Source organism: Mastigoproctus giganteus, chromosome 3 (genome assembly GCF_048544385.1).
Source record: "Mastigoproctus giganteus isolate SK-2022 chromosome 3, ASM4854438v1, whole genome shotgun sequence".
Classification (NCBI taxonomy): Eukaryota; Metazoa; Arthropoda; class Arachnida; order Uropygi; family Thelyphonidae; genus Mastigoproctus; species Mastigoproctus giganteus.
This window is the reverse complement of record NC_143577.1, coordinates 80,523,213-80,548,238: the sequence shown is the minus strand read 5'-3', so window position 1 is coordinate 80,548,238 and position 25,026 is coordinate 80,523,213. Positions and strand designations below refer to the sequence as shown.

At 36.5% G+C, this 25,026-nt stretch overlaps 1 protein-coding gene across 1 annotated transcript in view; it reads right to left on the bottom strand.

Annotated features, from left to right (window-relative positions):
- Positions 1–11,794: 11,794 nt before the first annotated feature.
- The window catches only part of LOC150088107 (cyclin-A2-like), a 106,708-nt gene continuing 93,476 nt past the window's right edge, over positions 11,795–25,026 (bottom strand). The window contains exons 7-8 of the mRNA XM_090370023.1: positions 22,156–22,289; positions 11,795–12,019 (exon numbers count right to left, since the gene is read on the bottom strand). Coding sequence (XP_090226149.1) covers positions 11,971–12,019; positions 22,156–22,289 — 183 coding nt within the window. The 3' untranslated portion in view covers positions 11,795–11,970. The remainder of the gene's footprint in view (positions 12,020–22,155; positions 22,290–25,026) is intronic.

The following is a 25,026-nucleotide window of genomic DNA, read 5'->3' as shown; positions in this document are numbered from 1 at the left end:
ACATAATCAACTGCTTTACTTTTTTGTAGCATGTAGGCAACAGAGATACCGTGGATTCTGTTGATGTGACCAGAAGTTGGCACAGGTGGCAATCCAGTAATATTTTCAATTCCTTTCACTGTTCTGTTATCAATTTTATGATGGCTAATTTCAGAAGTTCTGAGAGTACAGTAGGAAGTGATGGACTCTTAGCCCCTTGTAATACTGCGGTGCATCTTTATAAAAGGAGAGTAGTGTGTAGTAATGGTGCCATAACAATTCTTAAGAATGTGATAGTCAGCTAATGGCCATAGTGACAGTGTGTCTGTTTCATCTGCATTGTCTTTTGAAGAAGAGGGACATTGTCTGGAATGCTGTAAATTTGTCTTCAAATCAAACCAGCCCCTGTCCCCTGTAAGTGAGGGGCTGGCACAGAGTTTAGAGAAGGATATCCAGTTGATTTTGTCCCAGAGATACTTGGAGTTGGAGGAAGTCAGTACTTTGAGGGTTTGACAGTTCGCATGCTCACCCTCAATGTAGTTGTAGAATACACTCTTCTCCATTTCCATAGTACTTTATGGTACGGCATAAAAGTGACACAGCAACCAGATATTTGTGTCCCGTGCTGGACCATGTGCATTGGTTTGGGGGGAAGGGGTTCTGGCTCTCCAGTTGCCAGCCTGTATGCCACTGGTCTTACAATATTTTAGTTTTGCACAGAGGTCATGAGCCTTTTGGATGACTTCAAATTCACTCTCATTGCACAGCAATGATGATATCATCTGCATATATGCTGAATGGACTATTTTTAGGTGAAGCTCTGTGGTAACAGCATTCATCAAGATTATAGACTGATGACAACTTTTTTTTTTGGTTCTACAGTTAGTGTGTAGAGTGGGTGAGTTTATTGCTCTGTTTCGAGCAGAATTTGGCTTCTTTGTACAGCAGTGGATGGGATGATGTAGGGTCTGTGTCCAAACACTTTCAGGGTTTCAAAAGAGGTAGCTTATTCTACTCTTATCAAAGGCCTTTTCCTGGTCAAGGATAATGAGTGCTACATATCCCTGTTGGCTGTGTTCAGTGGTAAGGAGGTCACCGATTAAATGAAGGTTGCCATGTATTGACCTTCCTGGTACAGAGTATGTTTGGTAGTGATTGGTGACGTCATGCAGTATTAGTATTAATAAATGACAAGAAAGCAAGCTTATACCGAATCAGCAAAAAAAAAAAGGAAAAATAAATAAATCCCAATTCACCTATCCATCCCCTCCAAGTTTGTCCAGTTCTTCCTTGAATTTATTCAAACTACCCATTTCCATAACAAAAAATGGAAGCTTGTTCCAACAATCAATACTCATTGGCTGAAGGCAAACTTCTACAAAGATCCTTCTGCAAGCTGAATTTATGCCCCCTCATGTGCATAGTCTGAGCAAGAGGAAGAATCCCATCAGCATTGAGTTTGCACAAGCCATTCAAAGCCTTAAACACCTCAATCAGATCAGTTCACAGGTGCCTGGTCTCTAGCCACTGCAATTTGCAGAACTGAAGCCCTTTCTGGTAAAAGCATCCTTTTGTTCCCCTCACCTATCTCACACTGCCCTGCTCTGTACCAGTTCCAGCAGCTCCTTCCTAAAATAAGGCCTCTCAACTTGAATGTAGTACTCAAGGTAAGGCCTGACCATTGCCTTATACAATGGAATAATCACTTCCTTATCCCTGCTAGCAAAATTCCTGTATACAGGGGGTTGCTGGTATCCGAGTCCCTGCAGGGAAATTACAAGGATTAATTTCTGAAACCGATACAAGCAATGAAAATAACGTGGAGGATTTTTGGAAGGGGGGGGGGGGGTGTCTGCTCTTTTTTTTGAGTGAAGAGCCATTTTTGATCTAATTTTAAAAAGAAGCCAAAGACCTGTACTTCAGCTCAACCTGGGGGAGGGGAAGTTTTTTTAAGAAATAGAATAGTGGGAAAGTGTTTTATTAAAAAATATATTTTAAAATATTATGTATTAATACTGAAAAACGTAACAAACATCCAATTAGGTACGAATTAATAAGACTTTTGCTGCTGAACTTCTTGAGTGAGTCTCTCAACATCAGGAAAGTATGCCACAATTTTCATTATTAAACATGCTGAGAGACTCGTGTTCAGACAGTTTCTTGATTTATTTTTAATATAGTTCATGTTCAAAAATATTTGCTTGCAGAAATATGTCGAACCAAAAACTGAGAGAAGTCCAAACACAAATATTTTCAAATTTATGTATCCGGTAACTACACACATTGAACGCAATTTGGACTAGTTTTTTCAACTACATTTTGCCCCATATTGCTGTCCATTTGTGTAGAATTGTAAGGGCAGCCTTTTGCCTCTCCAAATCCTCAATTTCAGTTTTAAGGCATTTTAGTCTTGCACTCCACATCCTTGATTTTGAAGTCCTCTAACTCCATTTCAAATTGTGTCGATTCCTTCTTCTTCCTCCATTCCTTCTTAAATTCTCGGTTTTCTTGCTCAGTCTTTCTCTTTTGAATTGACATTTTTAAAAATGATAGCAATTTTAATGTCCTCTTATTTCACTTGTTTAATAAAACCACATCACTTATTTAAAAATTCAAGTGAGTTATAATATGAATTCACATACCTATATGCAGATATTTTGTTCCTGTTTTAACTATTTTATATTTGCCACTGCTGCAGTGCTTAACCTTCAACACCTTGCAAATACATGTGCTCTGCTCGCAACATGCAGGCAAACTAAACTGAGAATTGGTTGTGCTGAAAATAATGCTATATTCAAATCACCACTTGTTGTACATGTGGGCTAAAAGTTAGAGCCACAGGTTGCCAACCCTTGATCTAACTAAAGTGTAAAATGCTTTAAAATATTCAAGTATGGTAAATGCTTATAGCATTGATCATGCCTATAACTGAGATGTTTTCTCTTCAGGCGATCAACAAAAAATAAATTCTCCTAACACTTTATACACCACAATGAATAATTTTAATAAAAATTAAAACAAGTATTATCAAAATGTTAACAAATAAATATTTGAAAGTTTGTGATAATTACATGAAATCAGCAATATTAAAGGGTTACATTTAACAGGCATTTAATTAACAAGGGCATAAGAAAATACAGAATATGGATTACAAAAGAGCAGTAGTGATTCTGTACATCTAAGGCATTGGCAAAAACAGAAAAAGAACCTGTAAAGGGTAGCTTTAGGGTGATCTTTAAGCCAATTAATAAGATGGGGAGTTTTCTCAAAGATCTACCACATTATAATAGAAAACATGTAATATACAAAAATAAGTGTAAATATGGTAAAGGTGTATATATATATATGGGAGGCAGGAAAATTTGAAGTGCACATAGATAAAAACAACAAACAGCTCAAAGAAACACCTAAGAATCTGAATTAGCAGAGCATGTTGGAGTGCACTCAGACATACTGTTATAGGAACTCTGTGGTAATGGGATAAAGACAAAAAAAAAAAAAAAGTAAAATAAGACTTACATCAAAAAATTTAGTTACATTGCTTTAAACAGAAATAATGGAAGAAAAATAGAATTATAGGATAGGCTTGGCGTCTCAATAATAAAATTAAATAGAGATTAAAGAAAATGGGAGATTCCAGAGAACAATAGGCTGTGAGAATATTAGATTAGAGATGCTCTTTTACAACAAGACATCAGCAATTTGAGAAAGGCAAATTGCAAAAGTAAGAAAGACTGTGCATGTGAACAAAAATCTTGTTAATGGTTGGTAACATGAGGCCCATTTATTAAAATTATTTATTGCAGCATATAAAGTGTCAGAAGACTGTTTTCTGATCTTTATTCTTTCTCATACAAGGACACATTAAACTGAAAAAAGAATAGTTACACCTCTCTAGCTTCATGAGATCAAAGTGTCTGGCTGTTTCAGTGGTCAAAGCACATGCAGCAACTTCAACTGTATGGGGTACTTTGAATTAATTTAAAGGCTTGGGCAAATTACTAGAAAGAATGGTTAAAGTGGATTTTTTTTTTTTTTTTTTTTTTTGTGTGTGGCTGCTGCTGTATAAACTTTACTTCCTTGCATCAACATTACAAAATATCAATTTGAGGAGAAAAGACAAATATAAAATTATAATTATGTAACTATTCAGATACATAAATAGCTTTTGATATGATAGAATTAAGGACAGCCAAAATGTATTCACAACGGTAATGAAAACAATAAATATGGGAAATGTAAAAACAGACACTGAAGAAGGAAAACCTGTATAATGTTGTAAAATGGCAGAACAGAACTGAAAATTTTGATTTCCTCAAAAAAAATACAGTGCAACTGGCAAAGAATCATCACTAAATATGATTAAAGTTATATAGTTTATACACTGTGCTGCCACTTTATTAGGTACACCTACCTAGTAGCATGTTGAGCCTCCTTTAGCCTTCAAAACAGCCTGAATTTGTCTATGCATGGATTGAACAAGATTCTGAAAAAGTTGTGCAGGAATGGAGTAATATGCACACATGAGTGTGTCACAGTTCCTTGAGATTCAACTTAGGTGTAGGCCTGCAGCAAACAGCCCTTTCCAGCTCATCCTATAGATGTTCAATAGGATTGAGATCCAGGGACAGAGCAGGCTACTGCAGCAAAGAAGTCTGTCATGTTCATGGAACCATTCCATAGTGATTTGGGCTTTGTGCACCAGTGCATTATCCTGCTGGAAGTAACCATCTGACTGAGGATAAACTGTCAACATGAACGGATGCACTTGGTCAGCAACGATGTTTAGGTACTATGTGGCATTCAGATGTGAATCTATGGGTATCAATGTGTGCCAAGAAAACATTCCCTGCACCACCGTGCACAGTAGTTGTCAGACATGACAGGTCCATGGATTCGTGTTGTTTTTGCCAAACTCTGAGCCTTCCATTAACATGATGCACCAGGAACTTCGACTCATCAGACTAAGCAACTGTTTTCAAATCCTCGATAGTCCAGTGCTGGTGTTGCTGTGCCCACAGGAGGCATGCTCTCTTGTTCTTCATTGATAACAAAAGTACACGACATGGCCCTCATGCTGTTGTAGCCCATTCGCAACAAAGTGCGACTAGTGGTCCGTTGTGACATTTTGTCCTGTGCACCAAGGTGTACAGAACAAAATGTATTCTGACGAGATGTGCAACATTGGGGCCCGTCTTTTTGCACACTTCTAGCCATCCTCCTCTGATCTCTCTCATCAAGCGATTTTCTTCCACAGGAGGGCCGTTGAGAGGATGTTTTCTGTTCGTTGCACGTCTTGCACCTACTACCATGCCACGTTCCAAGTCCATTAGATCACTCCTTTTCCCCATTCATGCTATGGTTTGTACACTTAACTGATACTAGAAAGTTTGTTCTGCTGCATTTATATCCACAACTGTGTTTATGTGACTTGCAATGTTGTGGGGCAAACCATTTGTGTGCACAGCAGGGCACACATTAACCTAATAAAGTGGCAGTACAGTGTAGTTATTAACAATAAACAGATTAATAAAAATTTGTTTAAAAAATCATATTACTCACATTCTATTTGTTTTGACCCCTTTCTTGTACAATTTTTATTTTGAATATAAACAGTTCATAAAATTTTCCTTTTTTTTGCATCTACATCCTGTGTACTAATACTGCCATCTAAATTAACATATGGAATTAAGAATACACTTGCTAACTTTTTTGAACTCTTGACTATTTGCATATTATAATCTATAATTCTGATTTTTTACTAATATAGGCTACCCCCTAGCTTTAAAAATGTAACACAAAGTAACATTTATCAAATTATTTCAGCAACAGCATTGAAATGTACCCCATTCCTTTACTTAATTTCTGTGCAATACCGAGGGTTTAATATTCATATAACTTGTTTTCATTAAGAACTTTTTTTCTTTCATCCACTATTTGGCTGCTGATTTAGATTCTGTAAATTCATTTGGCACAGGATTTCTAACCACGGCTGCCTACTGTCTGATTAGGAGCAAGCTCTGAAACCTGTCAGATCAGTGCCTTTAAGTTATTAACAAAACAAAATTTCCTCATTTTAGTATATTATTCAATTATGAAAACCCCAAACATGAAAGGTATCAAAACCTATAGTACTTAGTACCATGCATGGGTTGAAGGAGAAGTATGGGGGGAGGGGGATGCCAGAAACTTTGCTCTAGAGACTAAACATGGGTTTCACCACTTCAAGCCTCCAATAAGCAAAGTGGTGGTATTTCACCTGTTGATGAAAATCATCTACCACCCATTAAAAATGACACTAATAATTTTAGATCAACTCATAGATAATGGTGTTATTTCTAAAATGAGTACAAGTCCACTTATGAAACATCAGTGGAGTAAGCAGAACATCCCCAAGACAGCAAAATTGAAAAATATAAGGCACAAAATGATATATCAGTTTTTTAATTTTACTATATTTGTAATCTTAAATTGTAAAATTGCAATTCAAATTTTTTATTAATGCCAGCAGCACTCAATTTCACTTGGAGTTCTTTGCCATTGATTAAAATTAACAAAACTGCTATAGCTCTCTACTCTAATTATACCATAAAATTACTTATTGTAATCTCTATGGCAAGTGCACTACATACAATATTTTATTTAGTAGGCAACACCCTAGAATGTGCAGATCCATTTAAAGATACACAAAATGGTTGGTTTTATTAAGCATTTTGCTACTTTATTTTCTTCCAATAAATCATTTTTAATGATATTTATGCATATTGGGGTTGCAACAGGTACTAATATGTTCAAACATACCATGTTTAAAAATACCTCATTGTGGAATTCTAGGTTGCAGTGGTTATCACCTTTTTATTATGGGGAAGTCATTTCACTTAACACATTTTAACTTTAAGCAATATTGAACTCCAACCCATAGTATTTAGTACATGCCAATTCAGAAGAACAGTCTGCATGGAAGTATCTATAGAAATGGCATGCAGCAGAAAGTAATGACTATGTGACAAAATGGAGAGACTTTATAAGAGACAGATCGTTTATTAACCCAATTGTCCTCTTTTGAACACAGTCTGGAAGTTGACAGGCTTTGGGGGCATCACCCCAGATGTGAGAACATTATTCCAAGGTAGGACAGGTGGATTCCAGATGGATTCCAGATTTATACAGATTAAGCATTGTTTAGAAGAAAAGTAATACCAAGGGCAAAAAGGGGAAACCAGTTTTTTAGATGCAGAGGAAGCAATATTTGTGATGTGATCTTGTCTAGAAATCTGAGTGTCATTGAAGATAAATAAAGGAGTTGTAGAATCCTTTTTGATAGAAGATGGAACTAAGTTTTAGAAGTATTGAAATTAACTAATTTATCTTTGCCACATTGAAGAATTACCTTGAAGATCAGCACTTAAGAAATTGGTGGTAGATACTTAAAAAGTCTATGCCTAGTAGTCAGAGCAGTGCAGTAGCACATGCTCTTTGAGTCAGGGGTTCAAGCCCCTGACTGTTAAATACAGTCGATCTGCCAACATGCACTGGACCAGCATGGCAGATTATGGTCCATTTCCCTCAGCATGAATTGCTGAGGAGGCTTCCAACCTGCAGTGGGTTGATAATGGCTGCAGTTTTACTTAAGAAGTTGAGGCTGTTTGTGTAGGGCAAGGTTTTTCACATTGAAAGGTAAAATGCAATGTGATATCATCAGTAAAACAATGGATAGAGTTACCAGTCAGTGAAAGAAGGTTATCAACATACAAGAGGCAAGGGATAAAGAACTGAACTTTGGGAAACACCAGCATTAGTGGAGAAGTTAGAAGACAGCCATTTGCCATTCCGTGCAGAGAACAATCAGTGAAAAAACTGGATACCAATTGCAAAAAATAATTGGTAATCCATAGGATGGAAGCTTGTTAAGACCTTTATGCCAAGATCAAAATCCTTAGAAATGTCAAGAGCAAATGCTTGATTTCACAAAACTTTTCCATAGATGGGTAACATAACCCAAAACACCCGTGGGTTGACTGAACCCATATTGGCAATCATCGATCATATGAAAGGTTTCAAGATAGATTAGGAATTGCCAGTTAATCTAATTCTCTATTAAAGTAATTGAGAATTGTATGGTCTGTACAAATGATTTATAGAATCTGTGCAAGGTCATTAGAAATTGCAAAAGCCTCAGCATCTCGACCAGCTGGGTCTGTGTGACTAGAGAGTGGAAGCCAGCTGCAGTTGTGAACATTAAAATCACCAAGGAAAATTACCTCACTGTTAGGAAAGTTGGACTGGAGAAAATCAAATAGCTCCAAGTGATTAGTGGAGTTGGGAGAACGGTAGAGACAACAGATGAATTTGACACAGTGAGGTAGAGAGATTTTAAACCAGGGAAGATTGAAAAGAGGAGATTCCAAATTACCAAGTCTCTGACAGGGAATATCGGAGCGGACATATGCACAAGTACCACCTTTGAGGTGAAAGGAATCGTACAGCAAATAATTTGAACAACTGAGATGAGCAGTAGTTGAATCAACCGATAACTGAGATTCTGTCAGAAAAAGTACATGGAGTTTGGCAGACTGCAAGTGGAAATGGACATCGTTGAGATTAGAACTGAGACCACGTATATTTGTGAAATGAACTAGGAAGTGGTTGGGAGGTTTAGATCTTTTCGCAGATAAGCTTACTCTATTAGTTTGATAATTCATGGTGTATTCAATAGTAAGGAAAAGTAGGGGGGGGACATGCTGTATGAAGTAATGAAAATTTTTGGTAATGGATCTGGGTATATTCTTACCATGTGTAAGAATATACCCAGATCCAAATTTTTGGATCTGGGTATATTCTTACACATGGTAAGAATATACCCAGATCCTTAACATAACGTGTCCTCGACAATGCCCTCCGAAAACACACTACTCTGACACCCTCCTGTCACTATCTGGCAGAGTAGAGGTAGCAAGATTATACACTAGATCCAGAAGCCTCCTAAAGTTACCAATAGGTTCAGTCAAGTGTACTAACTAGCAGCCGACCTGCGAATACCGTTTTAGAGCTGTACCCCCGAAATGTAAGGAAGATTGGATCTCGCCATGATGTTCATCATAACCTCAAAAGTCATCAGTCATACTGCATGATGGAAGAGATGGGGAAGGGTTGACAGGAACTTAGCTCTGGAGACTAAACATGGGTTCTACCACTTCAAGCCTCCAATAAGCAAAGTGGTGGTATTGCACCAGTTGATGAGAGTCATCTACCACCAGGATTAGGCAGGAAGGAGCAGAGAGATTTTAAGGTTAAAAAGAAGATATTCCAAATTACTGTCACTTACAAGGAATATCAGAACAGACATATGCACAAGTACCACCTTGGAAGCAAAAAGAATCATATAGCAAATAATTAGTACAACTGAGATGAGCAGTGGTTGTATCAACTGATAATTGGGATTTATCAGAAAAAGTTAGTGGAGCTTGGCAGACTGCAGGTAGAAATGAACATGATTGAGATTGGAACCTGACCACATATTTTTGAAATGAATGAGGAAGTGTTTGAGAGGTTTAGATCTTTTCACAGATAAGTTTGTTCCATTAGTTTGACAATTCATGATGTATTCAGTAGTAAGAAAAGCTGAAGAGGACATGCTGTATGAAGTAAGGAAAGTTTTGGATATGGCATACACATGACAAGAATATATCCAGCTCCTTGACAATGCCACCCCCCCCAAGTACACATTACTCAGACTCCCCCCCATTCATTCACTATTTGGTAGATTAGAGGCAGCAAGATTATACACTAGCTGATCCAAAAGCCTCCTAGAGAGTTACCAATAGGTTCTGTCTAATGGACTATAGTTGCTGGCCTATGAAGACTGTTTCAGAGCTGTATCCTTGAAATGTAAAGAAGATTGGATCTTGCCTTGATGTCTTTCATAACCTCAAAAGATATCAATGCATGATCTAAGAGATGGGGAGGGAGTTACTGGTTACTCATTTCTGGTTACTAGAAATGAGTAAAGAAGAAGTTTTTGTTAGGCTTCCTTTCACACTGTTTGTAATACAAATAACTGTTTTAATTACAAACAGTTATCCGCACTGTTTTAATATGGCAGAACTTAGATAATTTTGCCCAAAAATGTGCCTGCAAATAGTTTGTTTTATGACAAATTAGAACTAATGCAGAATGAAGGTATTAGTTGTTTCTGAAGCTGTTTAATATTTTCTGTGGGAAGGTTATGCCATTTCTATGTGAGATATATATATATATGCAGAATTTTATTCAGTTTGCTGCCCAGTGGATCAAATTACATTGTAAACAGTGATTAAAATGTTACTTTTCAGCTGTAATTAATATTAAAATGTTTTGAAGACCATATTCACTGCATCTTTCATTTGATCAGAAATGATTGTGTTAACAGAACAGGAGCTTCCCCATCAACCACCTATATTACAGAATTTGAGCATTTACTATTTCACATAAAGATAATTTTTGTTTCCATTTATAAATTATCACCCTAGAATGTTAATTTTATTATTGAATTTCAAAATTTTAGAAGTTGAATATTCTTTGAAGGCCCAAATTCCCAGGAGTCATCATAGGAGTTGTTATGATTGGGGGTAGTCATAGATTTATGCAGCTATGTGAAACTTAATTTGAGATCTTAAGCATGCAAAGCATTATTGACAAAGGCATTATAAAATAATTAAGTAATTAATAGATACCAATTTAACATATATAACTTTTGTGGAAATCCAGACAGAATACAATTAGTAAATCATTTAATACTGTGATCTACAATCAAGTATAACAAATTTGTATATGAAATAACTGAACATGTCTGTAGTGAGGCACCATTAAACATGCGTGTTTTTAACAAAGGTTTACTCAAAATTTTCACATGTGAGCTAAAGCTCTCCAAAACATGCAAGTTAAAATGACTTACATTTCTAATAATCAGAAAATTTATTTAAAAACCAAAAATTCAATTTTTGTTTTTTTAACATTACACCACTTTGTATAACATGTTTAAATTAAAACACATGCTGCAATTTATGGTAACAAAACTTTTTTTTTTTTTTTTTTTTGCTAAAAGTCAACTCCTAAAGATATGTCAACCATTTCAGTCATTAAAGGAAAATCAAAACCAATATCAACAGCATTTGCTCTCATAAAAAAAAAAAAAAAAAAAAAAAAAAATCACGTAATGTAGTCGGCTTTCTAAATAAAGAAGAAAGTATTTAAATATGAATTTTTAATTTAAAAAAAATCATCATTTGCAAATAATATTGAATTTCTTAACCAGCAGATATTTCAATTTGGAGAAAATTACAGATTCAAAATGCATTTACATATTTTGAATTTCATAGTCATAAATTTTACACAATTCCTAACCATTCATACAAAAGTTTCCCCCCCCTCCAAACTCGTGCATATACTAGTAAATGTATACTTGCACACCCACCCACCAACTTCTTGTCTATCCAACACATAAATGTAACATATACAAATACTGGTGTTCCAAGTATTCATGGTCCAATGATCAAATATAAAATTGGTGATAGATGAAAACGATTTACATTAAATAAAAAAATTCACACAAAACAAGTCACAAATCCTTTATGCAAAACTGAGCAATTACGTTGTAAAATTTGTACACAATTCCCCCACCCCCACCCAAGGTAAAAATAAGTCACTAGTTATTTCCAAGTTCCTGCAGATTGATATAACACGATAGTTGGTACAAGACAATTTAATCTGTAACTGCATATATTATCAAGTGCTTCCACAATGTTCTTCACACTGCTGTTTCATATGGTATGTGGCAATAAATCTGTCTGTAAAAGAAAACTTCATATGCAATAGCATATGTACTTTGGTCACACTGAAAAAATGTACTGTACAAAGTTCATCTGTTATTTTCTTTCAGCATCCACAAAACCCAAACAAGGAAATTCAGGTGTACCTCAGCCTGCTGTGTGCTGCTGAACTGTTCTCCACTAGTTAGCATGGTCTTGTAGTTGGAGGGGGGAGAAGTGATACACTTTGGAATCTGAGGGGAAGGAAACAAATTAAATTAATGCACTTTATTCCCTTTTTAATATTTTTTTCTAATTTTTAAGATGATTCATGCTCATAAATCATATTTAAAATACACTATCTAAAATACCCATGAAAATTAATGGACTTGATTCAATAGTTACACAGCCTATCCAGCACGTTTGTTATTTCTGGTGTAAGGACTACTTAGGTCATATTGCACCTATCAACAATATGGAGGCTATATATGGTGACTGTTATAAGAAGTCAGAAATGGTCATATAATTGTATCCATTTTAGAAGGCAGAAAAACAAACAGATTTGCATCATTACCTATGAAATGGCAATGCGTCAGAGATTCTTTATGATTTGGTAGACAACTGAAGGAGACTTGCTGGGCATGAGTGCATATGTACATTCAACAAGGATATGCTTCATTGTGAGTGGAGAGTTGCAGTGTGTACTCTGTAGAAGATCATCTCCTGCAAGAAGAAAAAAGGTGAGAGCTAACTGTAACCAGTTCATGCTTTGGCTAAGATTATTTCCTCCTTTCGGTTTACATGGAAGCTGGAAGCCCATAACTATGATTCAGATTTTATTTGAAGGAGATTGTAACATTTGAATCTGCTGCAGAAGTGTCCATTGTTCCTTACATATTCTTCATATATTAGATGTGCAATAATGTGATGAAACTGTGTTGGATGTCTAGTTGCAGTCCACACATTCATTTCCTAGTATCCCAGTGCGGCTTGGGATCCAGCATAACATAACTATTTGCTGTGTTCCTGGATATTCATCAGCTTTGTTCTTATGTGCTTTATTTTGAAGGATGAGTAGATGAAGATGTATTTTGTAAGGGGCTAGCAGTGCACTCTGCAAGTCTATATATTATACTTTTTTGGATGGACAGATGGAGGATATTTTCTAGGGCATGCTTGATGGCACATAATTCAGCTGTATTCAGTAGAAAGTGATACAGAGATAGTGTTATACGTGAAGACAACTGCAGTACCCATTTCACTGTCATACTTTGACTTATCAGTATATACTTTTGCAAAATTCAGATAATTTAGTGTGTGAGCAATATGGAGTTGTATACGGCAACTGTTTCCCAAGTTTAGGAAATAATTGTCACAGGAAGGTGTAATAGAGGATGATGGGGGATCTGAACTGTTGGGATCTTGGACTTCATCAAGGTGTATGTTCCAAGTCTTTATTAGTATTGCAATCTGATACCAGTAGCCTTGACTTGTTCTTGGTTTATTTCTATAGTACGTTGTAAACTGTGGATCACTAAGCATCTGCTAAATGTGGTGTGTAGACACGCTTCAAATTTTAGCTACATAGTTCAGAAGTAGTCTTTCTCCTGATACTGAGAGGAAAGTTCATGGGCCTCATGTAAACATTTTGTACTGCCAATGTTCTCTAAGCACCTATAGCAATTCTGAGGACAGAATTGCTCAACAGGGGCAAGACATGCACACACACACACACTCCCTCTCTCTCTCTCTCCCATCCTCCCTCCCTCTCTCTCCCTCCAGCAGAATCATACAATGGGGCACTGTAATCAAGGTGAGATCTGATTAAAATTCTATACAAGTGAAATAAGGTGTGATGATCAGCACCCCACGTTGTAGAAGAAAGATCTCACAGTATAGTTTTTTTTTTTTTTTGTTTTTTTTTGGCAGGTGGTCTGTAGATGTTTAATATATCTAAGTGTGATATATTACAATTAGACCAGATATAAATGCTATTCACAATCAAGATAAGATGATTTGTTAAGCATAGCTCTGGATCAGGATGAATCTTCCATTTGTTACAAAAGTGTGTGACACTAGATTTCTGGTAAGATAGCCATACCCATTCTCTGCCATCCATAATTCAATATTATTAATTGAGATTTGGAGTTGCCTCTCAATGAAACTCATTATGAAAACTGCAAGAAACAGTCAGGTCATTAGCATAGAGATATGAGTATACATGTTGTGTCTGTAAAAAATAAAGTAAAATTGTATTTTACTATATTTTTATATAAAATTATTTTATATAAAAATAAAACAATATATAAAGGATTTGAGCTGAAAGAAGTTTTGTAGGAAGTATGGTAAGTGGCCTCTCAGGTCAAGGGAATAGAGATCTCTCAAGATACCAAAATGCCATGTAGGTTGAAAGCTTTCCTCTATGTCAAGGCATACCATGATGAGTTGTTTGCATTCCTGATAGTTGTTTCAGCTTTAACCATGAGATCCAGGGATGATCAATATTTTCTGAGCAAATTGATTATCGGAAATTAAATTTCAGGACTCAGGGTGCCAACTCAGTCAAAGGTGTATAATTTTTTATGGAGTTTTACTCAAGCAGCTGGTAAGAGAAATGGGTCTACAGCCGTGAAGAATACAGTGATCCTTCGATGGCTTGTGCAATGCCAGTACATAGGAGTGATACCAGGAACTGAGGAATGAATGTTTAATGAAGATGCAAATGTAGAAGATTAGCAGCAAGATTTATTAACTAAGTATTGGAGCATTATGTAATATATTCTGTGAATAAGAAAATGAAAAAAGGCAGCAAAGAATAGGAGTAAGTTCAGGAGCACAGGAAACAGCAGCACTGTTCCCTGAGGTAGATTTGGCTTCTTGAAGTTCAAGCATAAGTGGTTGATTGTAAGGCAAAGATGTGGCTCTGAAGTTCGGTTGTGATTTTTCACAATTAAAGCTTTAATTGTCTAAAATGATGGATCATGTGCGGTTGATATAGACAAATGTGAAAATACAGTCCCTAAGGCATTGGCAATCTCTGCAGGAGTAGAAAGTTCTTGCCCACTCCAGATGAAAAGTGAGGTGGAGAATGAAGGAAATTTATCATTTAGTTGCTATATTTTTTTCCATATTATCCTTACATCAATATTTTTATTAAATGAGGTTGCAAACTGAATCCATCCCACCAGGGAGAAAGCTAAAAGACTCTCCCTGGTGGGTTCTCTCCTTAGCTCTGTCTCATAATTTATAAGATTGGTAGTGGTAGGGTGTTCACAGAATAGATCCCACTCTGGGGTTTTTTTTTTTTTTTTCTCTCCTTTTTTTTGCACTCTTACAGTAATTGTTCCACTAATAATTTATAGTTCTATGGTTTTTTTTTTTTTTTTTATGTGAACCCCAAACATGAGGTATTAGAACCTATAGTACTTAGTACCGTGCTTGGGTTGGAGGTTGAGAAGATGAAAGAAGATATTTGTTGACATTGGACTTCATCTTCTGTAGATTGTAATTTTCAGGAAATCCGTATGAAGGAAGGTTGTTCCAGAAAACGGCAGTTGAATGAATAAATGAGGAAGATGAAAAGTTGATTCTATGGGTTTGGAGTTGGACAGTAAATGGATGTTGGCTGGTGGCAGCACGTGTTCGGACTGTTTTGAAAGAGAGAGCAGAAATTATAGAAGCCAATTCAGAAGAACAGTGCCCACGGAAGTATCTGTAGAAGAGGCATGCAGCAGAAATAGTACATCTATGAGAAAGCGAGTGGAGAGACTGTTAGAGATGAATCATTAATTAACCTAACTGCCCTCTTCTGAATGGAATCAAGAAGCCTGAGAGGTTTTGGGGGCATCACCCCAGATGTGGGAACAATATTCCATGGCAGGGCAGATTTGCGATTTATGCAGAGTGAGCAGCTGTTTGGAAGAAAAGTAACGCCGAGAGTGAAAGAGAAAACCAAGTTTTTTAGATGCAGAGGAAGCAATATTTGTAATGTGTTTGTGCCAAGAGAGATTAGAAGTCAGGGTAATCCCCAAAAGAGATATATCATTTTGCCTAGAAATCGGAGTGTCACTAAAGATAAGCATAGGAGCAGAAGAATCCTTTTTGCGAGATATAAGACAAGACTGAGTTTTAGAAGGGTTGAAATCAACTAAGTTGTCTTTGCCCCACTGGAGAATTACCTGAAGGTCGGCATTTAAGGAATTGGTAGCAGATTTTCGAGAAGTTGAAGCTGATTGAGCAGGACAAGGTTTCTCAAAATGGAAAGTTGAATGCAATGTGCTATCATCGGCAAAACTATAGATAGGATTTCCAGTCAATGGAAGAAGGTCATTGATATACAAGAGGAAAAGAGTGGGGAAAAGAACTGAACCTTGGGGGACACCGGCATTAGTGGAGAAGTTAGAAGACAGAGAGCCATCAACCATCACCCTCAGTGAGCAATCAGAGAGAAACACTGGATAACCAATTACTAAAAACAGTTGGCAAACCATAAGATGGAAGCTTGTTTAGAAGGCCTTTATGCCAAACACAATTAAAAGCCTTTGAGATGTCAAGAGCAACTACTTGTGTTTCACCGAACCTTTCCATTGAATTAGTCCATAAATGGGTAACATAAGCCAGAATATCACCAGTGGATCGACACTGACGGAATCCATACTGGTGATCGTTGATCAGACGGAAGGTTTCTAGGTAGTTTAAGAGTTGGCGGTTAATTGATTTCTCCATTACTTTAGAAAGAGTAGAAGTAACTGCAATGGGACGATAATTGGATGAGTGGGATTTGTCACCCTTTTTTAGGAATTGGCTGGATATGAGCAAATTTCCAAGCAGAAGGAAAAACACCTTTGGAATAAGAAAGTGAAAAAGGCTACAAAGAATAGGAGTAAGTTCAGGAGCACAGGTTTTGAGAACAAGTGGAGAAATACCATCAGGACCTGGAGCTTTCATAGCATCAAGATTCATCAAAATCTTTCTGATATCCTTTTGACGGGAGACCACAGGAGGCATTGAATGGAGCGTGTTGGGAATGGTGGGAGGTGTTTTAGCAAGATCATTAATACATGAGCTGGAAGAAAAATGGGATGCTCGCAGGTCAGCTTTATCCTTGGCTGAAGTGACAACAGAACCATCTGGTTTGGAGAGAGGTGGGAGCAGAGATGGGCAAAGGTTGTGGCCAATAGCTTTGGCAAGAGACCAGAATGCTCGGCTACCATTAGGGCAAGAAGCAAGTTTTCTACTCTTAGCCTGTTCGAACTCTAGTTTGGACTGATTAATAACTGCTTTACAATTGTTGCAAGCTTTGGTGTACGCAGAAAATTAAACTGAAGAATTAGAAACAAGCCAATTATGATATGCAACATTCTTCTCTTGAACAGCCTTAGTACATTTATTGGAAAACCAAGGTTTAGATAAAGGACGAGATTTTAAAGTGGAGTGTGGGATAAAGGATTCCATTCATGCAAGAATAATTTCACTGACACGATCTGAGCAAACGTTGACATCAGAAATTTTGAAACAGTAATCCGACCAAGGAAAAGAAGAAAAGAAGTCTCGCAGGTCATCCCATTTTGCATTCTTGTAATGCCAAACAACACGAGGTTGGGAATGGCCATGAGATAAAGGTTCCATTGGAGAAGAGAATCACCAAGTTGTGATCTGAAGTGCCTAAAGGACCTCACTTCGACCATGTACTTAGAAGGGTTGTTTGTGAGAAAAAGATCAAGCGTATTGGCTGTATGATTAGGACTGTCCGGTATTCTTGTAGGTAAATGAACAATCTGTGCTAGGTCATTAGTAATTGCAAAAGCCTCAGCATCTCGATCTGCTGGGTCGGTGTGACTAGAAAACAGAAGCCAGCTGGAGTTGTGAACGTTAAAATCACCAAGGAAAATTACCTCACTGTTAGGAAAGTTGGACTGGAGAAAGTCAAGTTGCAAAGAGAGGAAGTCAAAGAGCCCCAAGTGATTAGTGGAGTAGGGAGATCGGTAGAGACAACAGATGAATTTAACACAATGAGGTAGGGAGATTTTAAGCCAGAGAAGATCAAAGAGAGGAGATTCCAAATTGCCAAGTCTCTGACAGGGAATATCAGAATGGACATATGCACAAGTACCACCTCTGAGGCGAAAGGAATCATACAGCGAATAATTTGGGCATCTGAGATGAGCAGTAGTTGAATCAACCGATAACTGAGATTCTGTCAGAAAAAGTACATGGAGTTTGGCAGACTGCAAGTGGAAATGGACATCGTTGAGATATGAATTGAGACCACGTATATTTGTGAAATGAATTAGGAAGTGCTTGGGAGGTTTAGATCTTTTCGCAGATAAGCTTGCTCTATTAGTTTGACAATTCATGGTGTATTCAATAGTAAGAAAAAGTGGGTGGGACATACTGTATGAAGTAATGAAATTTTTGGATATGGCTTACATGTGGTAAGAATATACCCAGATCCTTGACATAACGTGGCCTCGACAATGCTCCCCCGCATACACACTACTCGGACTCCCTCCAGTCACTATCTGGCAGAGTAGAGGTAGCAAGATTATACACTAGCTGATCTGGAAGCCTCCTATAGTTACCAATAGGTTCGGTCCAGTGTACTAACTAGCGGCCGGCCTGCGAACACCGTTTTAGAGCTGTACCCTTGAAATGTAAGGAATATTGGATCTTGCCACGACATTCGTCAATTGCTTGACTATCAGTAGAACATCCAAGTTTCCCAATCCTGCATTCTTTAATAAACTAGTCCATAGGCAAACTATCACCATTTTTCATACAGAATTGTCCTGAAATCATAGCTGGTTCCCCAAGAATGCCCTGAGGACTTAAATCTGGCAACCTATTGGTTGAAACCACCATCCACAAACACTGAGTCTCTTAGTTCTCAAACACCTCATTTGGTGGAGTTAGGGTTAAGGTGTAATTTCAGAATGGAACCTAATGAATGACTGAAAAGTAGAAATTGTCCAGGAACTGCAGGATCGGGTTACAAACAAAAAAAAAAATTATGCCTAAGAAAGGTGGCAAGCTTATTCCAACTCACAGCAGCATACTGACATTTAGTTCACCAAACCTACCTTCATCAGTGAAAGCTGGGTATTTGAACCGTTACATTCATCCATACGTTCCAAACCCAACAGGATGTTATAAATGTAAAAAATTCGGACACTCACACAATGTTCTGTTGAGGTAACTCGGTATGTCCAAGATGTGCATCAAAGGATCATTCTGAAGCTGAGTAATGCCCAGTCTTCACTTTGCCCAACTGTAAAGGCAATCACCCCACCTTTTCTGAAACTTGTGAACAGTGAAAATTTGAGAAAAAAAATCCAAAATCCAGAAATACAAGTTAGAAAAGAAAGTTCCATATTCAGATGCAAGAAAACAATTACAACAACACATGCCAAGATATACATGTGCTGAAGCCTTCCAAAGATTTCATTCATTCTCTGTTCTGCCAATAATCTCTATTTCTGAATGGGCTTGATCTTTGCTCTCTTTGACAACTAGATACTCAAAGCAAAAGACTGCAGATACAACTAACAATACACCAGTGTCAATACTACCTGCCATTCATGCAACGTGTAGTTACTCTAACACAGCCCATGTATTTACATGTTCCATGATGACCAACAGTCCCCACCCCCCAAGTTATCAGTTTTCCAACTCGCCTTGCACTGCCTCAATAGCATCAGCAAATATTCTTGCACCTCTTCTATTTAAGTGTATCCTATCCCTGTTAAAACAAACTGTACTATTAACAAGCACAGACCACGCTGGGAAAAATTTTACCCTATGAGCCTTGCAGTCTCTCCAGGGCTGAATTGATTGACAAGGCTCTCAACAAGTACTTCTTCCTATCATGTTTTGGCAGGATTGCAGACACTTTCAAATTTAATCCTAACTCAACTTTTTCCCAACACTGCCATGTGCTTGTTAATTAAATCCTCATTGAACCAATGAAAGTAATGTTTTTGAATGATACTTGGTTATTCTAGAGCATAACTCTGCAATCCTGCCTATATAATTTGAAATATACCAGGCAATGTTTCTTTTTTTTCTTTTTGAATTCTTCTCTAAGAAAATTTAATAACTGAGCTTTTAATTAAGATTACATTAATCAAATTTTATTACCGATTTAGACTTCTTTCAGGTAGAAAATTGTAGTATTTTCAACACAAACTATTTTGATAGCTAAATATATTACCATTAAAAACAAGTTTTTTATTGAAGAGGGTTTACTAATTTAACAATCATAGAGAAATGGCATGTACATATTTATATTTCATAAAATTGTTGCCAATTCAAGATCAAATCTGTGAATTGAACAAGTAGTTCAAAGCAGTATTAAACCTGTTATTATATCACATCACTACTAACTACTGGTATCTACCTCCACAATGGGTGTCAAGCTCTATTTTCTGTGCATCACAATAAAAATTATTTATTTTACTAGCATGTGACTGATGTGTACACAGAGTGAATGAGTGAGGGGAAGGCAAGGGAAACTGCCACAAAGCCTATCTAATTTTCCTGAGAGAATGTTTATTGCAATATACAATTTGTGCTTTGTCAAATTAACTGAAATATTTAAATGATTACCCATAATAATGGATATTTTATATCTTAATGTTTAGGAAAACGTTACAGTTCTTGTGTTTACAAGTCATTCTATTAATTTAAAACACTTCTTTTGTCTGGTGAGAATTTGCACTATAGCAGGGGTGGCCAACGAGTCGATCACGATCTACCAGTCAATTGCGGATTTAATTTCGGTCGATCACTACAAATTTTAAATATACAGTCATCCCTCGATTTGTGCACCTTGTGCAATGAAATTTTTGAGATGGTAGATCGTAGCACATTTTGAAGGAAAAAAGTAGATCACATCACAAATTAAGTTGGCCACTCCTGCACTATAGATTATAGATAAATAGTGCCATACCTCACTAGTATTCTCTTGAACCAACTTTGTTGGTAGGTTGGTTCTGAGTGGATTAGCATGGTAATAGTATGGTAGGCTGGTTTTCCATGAAGAAATGGTCACTGTTTATGGAGAAGATTGTCCAGGTTACAGCATTGCACATTGGTCAAATGTGGAAGAACCTCAGTGCATGATAAAAAAATCCCAGGATGCCCAGCAGCTGCTGTAACAGAAAAGTGTTGCAAAAATTGAGGCATTAATCCTGGAAGATTGCCATATTAGCATCAAAGAACTAGCTGCAGAGATCAAAATTAGTGTAGGGTCTGTGGACAATATCATCCATCAACAGTTGCACACAAGTCTGCTAGAGTGGTTCCCAGAATTCTGACCTCTTACCTGAAAAAGGAAGAGCACAATGTGCACATGAAATGTTGTTGATGTGCCAGGAAAAGCAAGAGGAGTTTTTTCACAGCTAGTCACCAATGATGAAATGTGGATCCATCACTATGATCCCGGAACTAAACAAATGTCAAAACAATGAAAGCGTGCAGAATCACCACCCCCAAAAAAGGCGAAGGTGCAACCAAGTGCTGGAAAGGTGTTGCTATCAGTTTTTTGGAATCAGCAAGGTGCAATATAACAGATTACCTTCAAAAGGGCTGTACCTCAACAGCAAAGTATTATTCCAACTTCCTGATAAAGCTATATGCTGCTATAAAAGAAAAAAGATGGGAAAAGCTATCAAAAAGGTGTGCGCCTGCTCCACAATAATGCCCCTCTGCATTCCTTGCATGCAGCAGTGAGGTGTGCCCACAAATGAGGGTTTGAAATAGTGCCACATCCTGCTTATTCTCCCAACCATGCACCCTTGGATTTCTTCCTCTTTCCTTCCCTCAAGTCCTTTCTTTGTGAAAAACACTGCTGCTAATGAGGTGATTTCTGCTGCCAAGTTGTGGTTTGAAGGACAGTCAGTGGTGGGCTTCTACAAAACTGGACTGCAGAAGTGTATTGAAAGGTGGCAGAAATGTGCCATTTTGCTTGTTATGTTGAAATAGTGTAATACACTGTTTGTTTCAACCTTCTATTCAACAGCTACTTCTGGTTGAATAAAAATCTTTTTTGAACCCCTTCTCATACATGCACTCATCAGAAAGTTTGGTTTTTAGTCCAACAAAATAGGCAATCAGATCACAGAATATGTGCAGTTTACAATGTAGTGATACCTCATGGCCTTAGTTGCCTTTGTGAATTCAAAGCCATCTGGTTCTGAATAGGGTTACTGTGAAAAAGCGCTCTGGTTTTTTCAGTCAGGTATGGATAATATGTTTCAATTCACTATTAACCATGGGCAGCCAAAAAGTCAGATCAGATCAAGCAAAATTCAAAACTTTTGGTTTGTGCAGATACCTGATCACCGGAATAAGTGTGCAAAAAATCTGAGAAACACTAATAACAAAAACTTACTTTAAAGCTTTGTACTTTTCACGAACTGCTTGCTGGCAATAATTAGGCGCCTCACAAAAACTTTTATGCAAACAGTGCACACAATCTCGAAAACTTTCTACTGTATATCCACTATAGGCATAAAGTTCTTCACTCTAAAAAAATAAACAGATAGCAGAAATTAACATTGTTATTTCATAACTTTATGGACTTAAATACACTCTGAATGATTCACAACAATGATTAAAATTAGAAGGGGAGGAATACTAGAGTGGTTCAAAAATTCTGTAGAATGACTTAGATATATTATTTGGATAACTTTGAAACTTTATACACAGGAACTATCATTCGCTAGCTATATCACTGTATTAACAATAGTTTTCCCTTTCCTGTGGTGGGGGGATTTTGTAAGCCTCTGTTGAAAATGTCAAAATGCTGGATGCTTCAAACATACACATTTTTCTTATTTCTTTTAAATTTAACTTCTATTATCATAATTTATAGTACCCACAGGATTATAAAAAAATAAATTTTTCAGTAAAATGTGTTCATACATGGTGCCATGGTTGCATTATAAGCTTCAAAAAACTTTGTGTGTAGAAATTGGTCTCCACAACCACTATGTTTCTAGAATTAATAACACTGGACAATGAATTTTAAGCTTTTGATTTTTTTCCCCTCTTGAAATATAGTACATCTCTTATGTTCTGTTCAACTGAATCAATTTTAAATTAAATATTACCTAGCCTGCACAAAATTAGAAGGAATGTAGATAAGCTTTCTGCAATTTTTAATGAAATTTTAACAAGTACTACAATAAATGATATAAAAACATTCAATTTTTTTTCATCTGCTTTCTCTTTTGTAATGATCAGAAGCCTCTTTAATTAATTTCCAGCAAAATTTGTCTATGGTAGCATTATCTTGATGAAAACATTCACAATGTTCATCATTAATGTGTCCAAGGTTATCTGGGAAAAGGTCTAAATGGAAATGGAGGAGGTGTGATTTTAAAGACATATTGAAAATGAGATTTTCATAGACATAATCAATTTCTCAATCAAGATTTTATAGTTTTCTGCTTTGTATTGTTGCCCAAAAAATATTTGCAAACTTCCTTGAACAATTTCCAAGCCTCCTCCTACTTTCAAAGGATTTAACACTTCACAATTAGTGCATCATGTATGAGGAACCACCCACTTCTTGTCCAGATCACCAAATTTGCAGCCAAAATAAAGTTCATATGCTTTCTTTAATAGGGGCTTCATACACTGCCTGTGAGATTTAACAGTATTGCAGAAGTTTTTCATACATTTCAATTAGTTTACAATGATAATTATTTTTCTAAGGTAAGCTATGCTTATGTTTGTATACACTGACAATCATAATTTGTGAAGTCATAGGAAAGTTGACTGAAGTGTCAGTCAACGATCTTCTATGAGAATTTAATTTATTAATTGTCCTAAGCAGAAAGTTGTATTTATTACTTACTAAGCTGCATATTTATTTTTATAGATAAAGCATCTTACATTATTTGTAAAAACAAAGGTCCACTCTAAGTAATTCATTTGTATTGATGATAGCCTATTGAAACCACTGGGGAGATGTCAATCTCAACATTCTCTCTCTCTCTCTCTCTCTCTCTCTCTCTCTCTCTCTCTCTCTCTCTCTCTCTCAGAGATCACTACACAATGACCATTGCATTGTGTAGTGATCTCTCAGAGAGAAGGATTGAATGTAAAATTGTAAAAATTTTACAATTTTTAAAAATGAATGTAAAAATGTAGCAAGTTGGATATATATTAAAAGATGGCTGTCTGAACAAAACACGAAAAAGTAAAATAAAGCTAAGTTAATGCCAAATAAATGTTCCTTATTTTCTTATGGTTTGTGAATTTTTTTTTTTTTTGTCTTGAAGTACAAAATATTAAAAAATAAATACCCATTAGTAATGGCTCCCAAGCATGCACACATAACCATAAGCATATTATGGTCTGTATTAAGACAGCCATCTTTTAATATATATCCAACTTGTTACATTTTTACATTCAATCTTTCTCTCTGAGAGATCACTACACAGCGCAAAAATCATTGTGTAATGATCTCTGAGAGAGAAATGTTGAGATTGACATCTCCCCAGTGGTTTCGATAGGCTATCAATAAAAATGAATACAAGCAAATTTGCAAACAGAATAATTCATGGGGGGAACCCTACACTCTCCACCTGGGTTCAGCTAACTTCATTTTCCAATTGTCAATTTTCCAAATGGGAATTGAACCCAGACCTGTCCAAATGAGTGGCAGACAGCAAAGTAATATGTTGTGCCAACTAGGCTTCCATGAAGGGCTATCCTGAAGTACAAGAAATGAAAGTTACATAACTAATACAATTTATAAAAATGAATGTAAAAATTTTACACTGATCCAAGCCTGAGGCGGGATTCGAAATTAGAAATTTATATTTCTAAGTTTTTCATTATTTTTAAAACTTGTACAATTTCGATGTTTAAAGGAATGCCCCTAGAAGCTGCGACAAATGATGCAAGGCAGCAAACATCATTAGCAAAAAAAAAAAAAAAAAAAAAAAATTTCCGTATCACCTGTCCACTTCTACATCAGATGAAAATTTCCTCAACAATCAGTTACCCTCTGGCTGAAAACAAATTTTGACATATCTAGTAACCATCCTTTCTCAATTTAATAATGTTCACTTATGTGTGTTGCGTGAGCTAGACTAAGGATGTCATCAGCATTTAGTTTACTCAGCCGTAAAACACCTCAATCAGATCTCTTCTAAATGACTAGTTTCAGATACTGCAATTTGCACAACTGACATTCCTTGGTAGGAGCACCTTTTTGAGACGCTGACTAATCTTTTATGGTTATACTTAC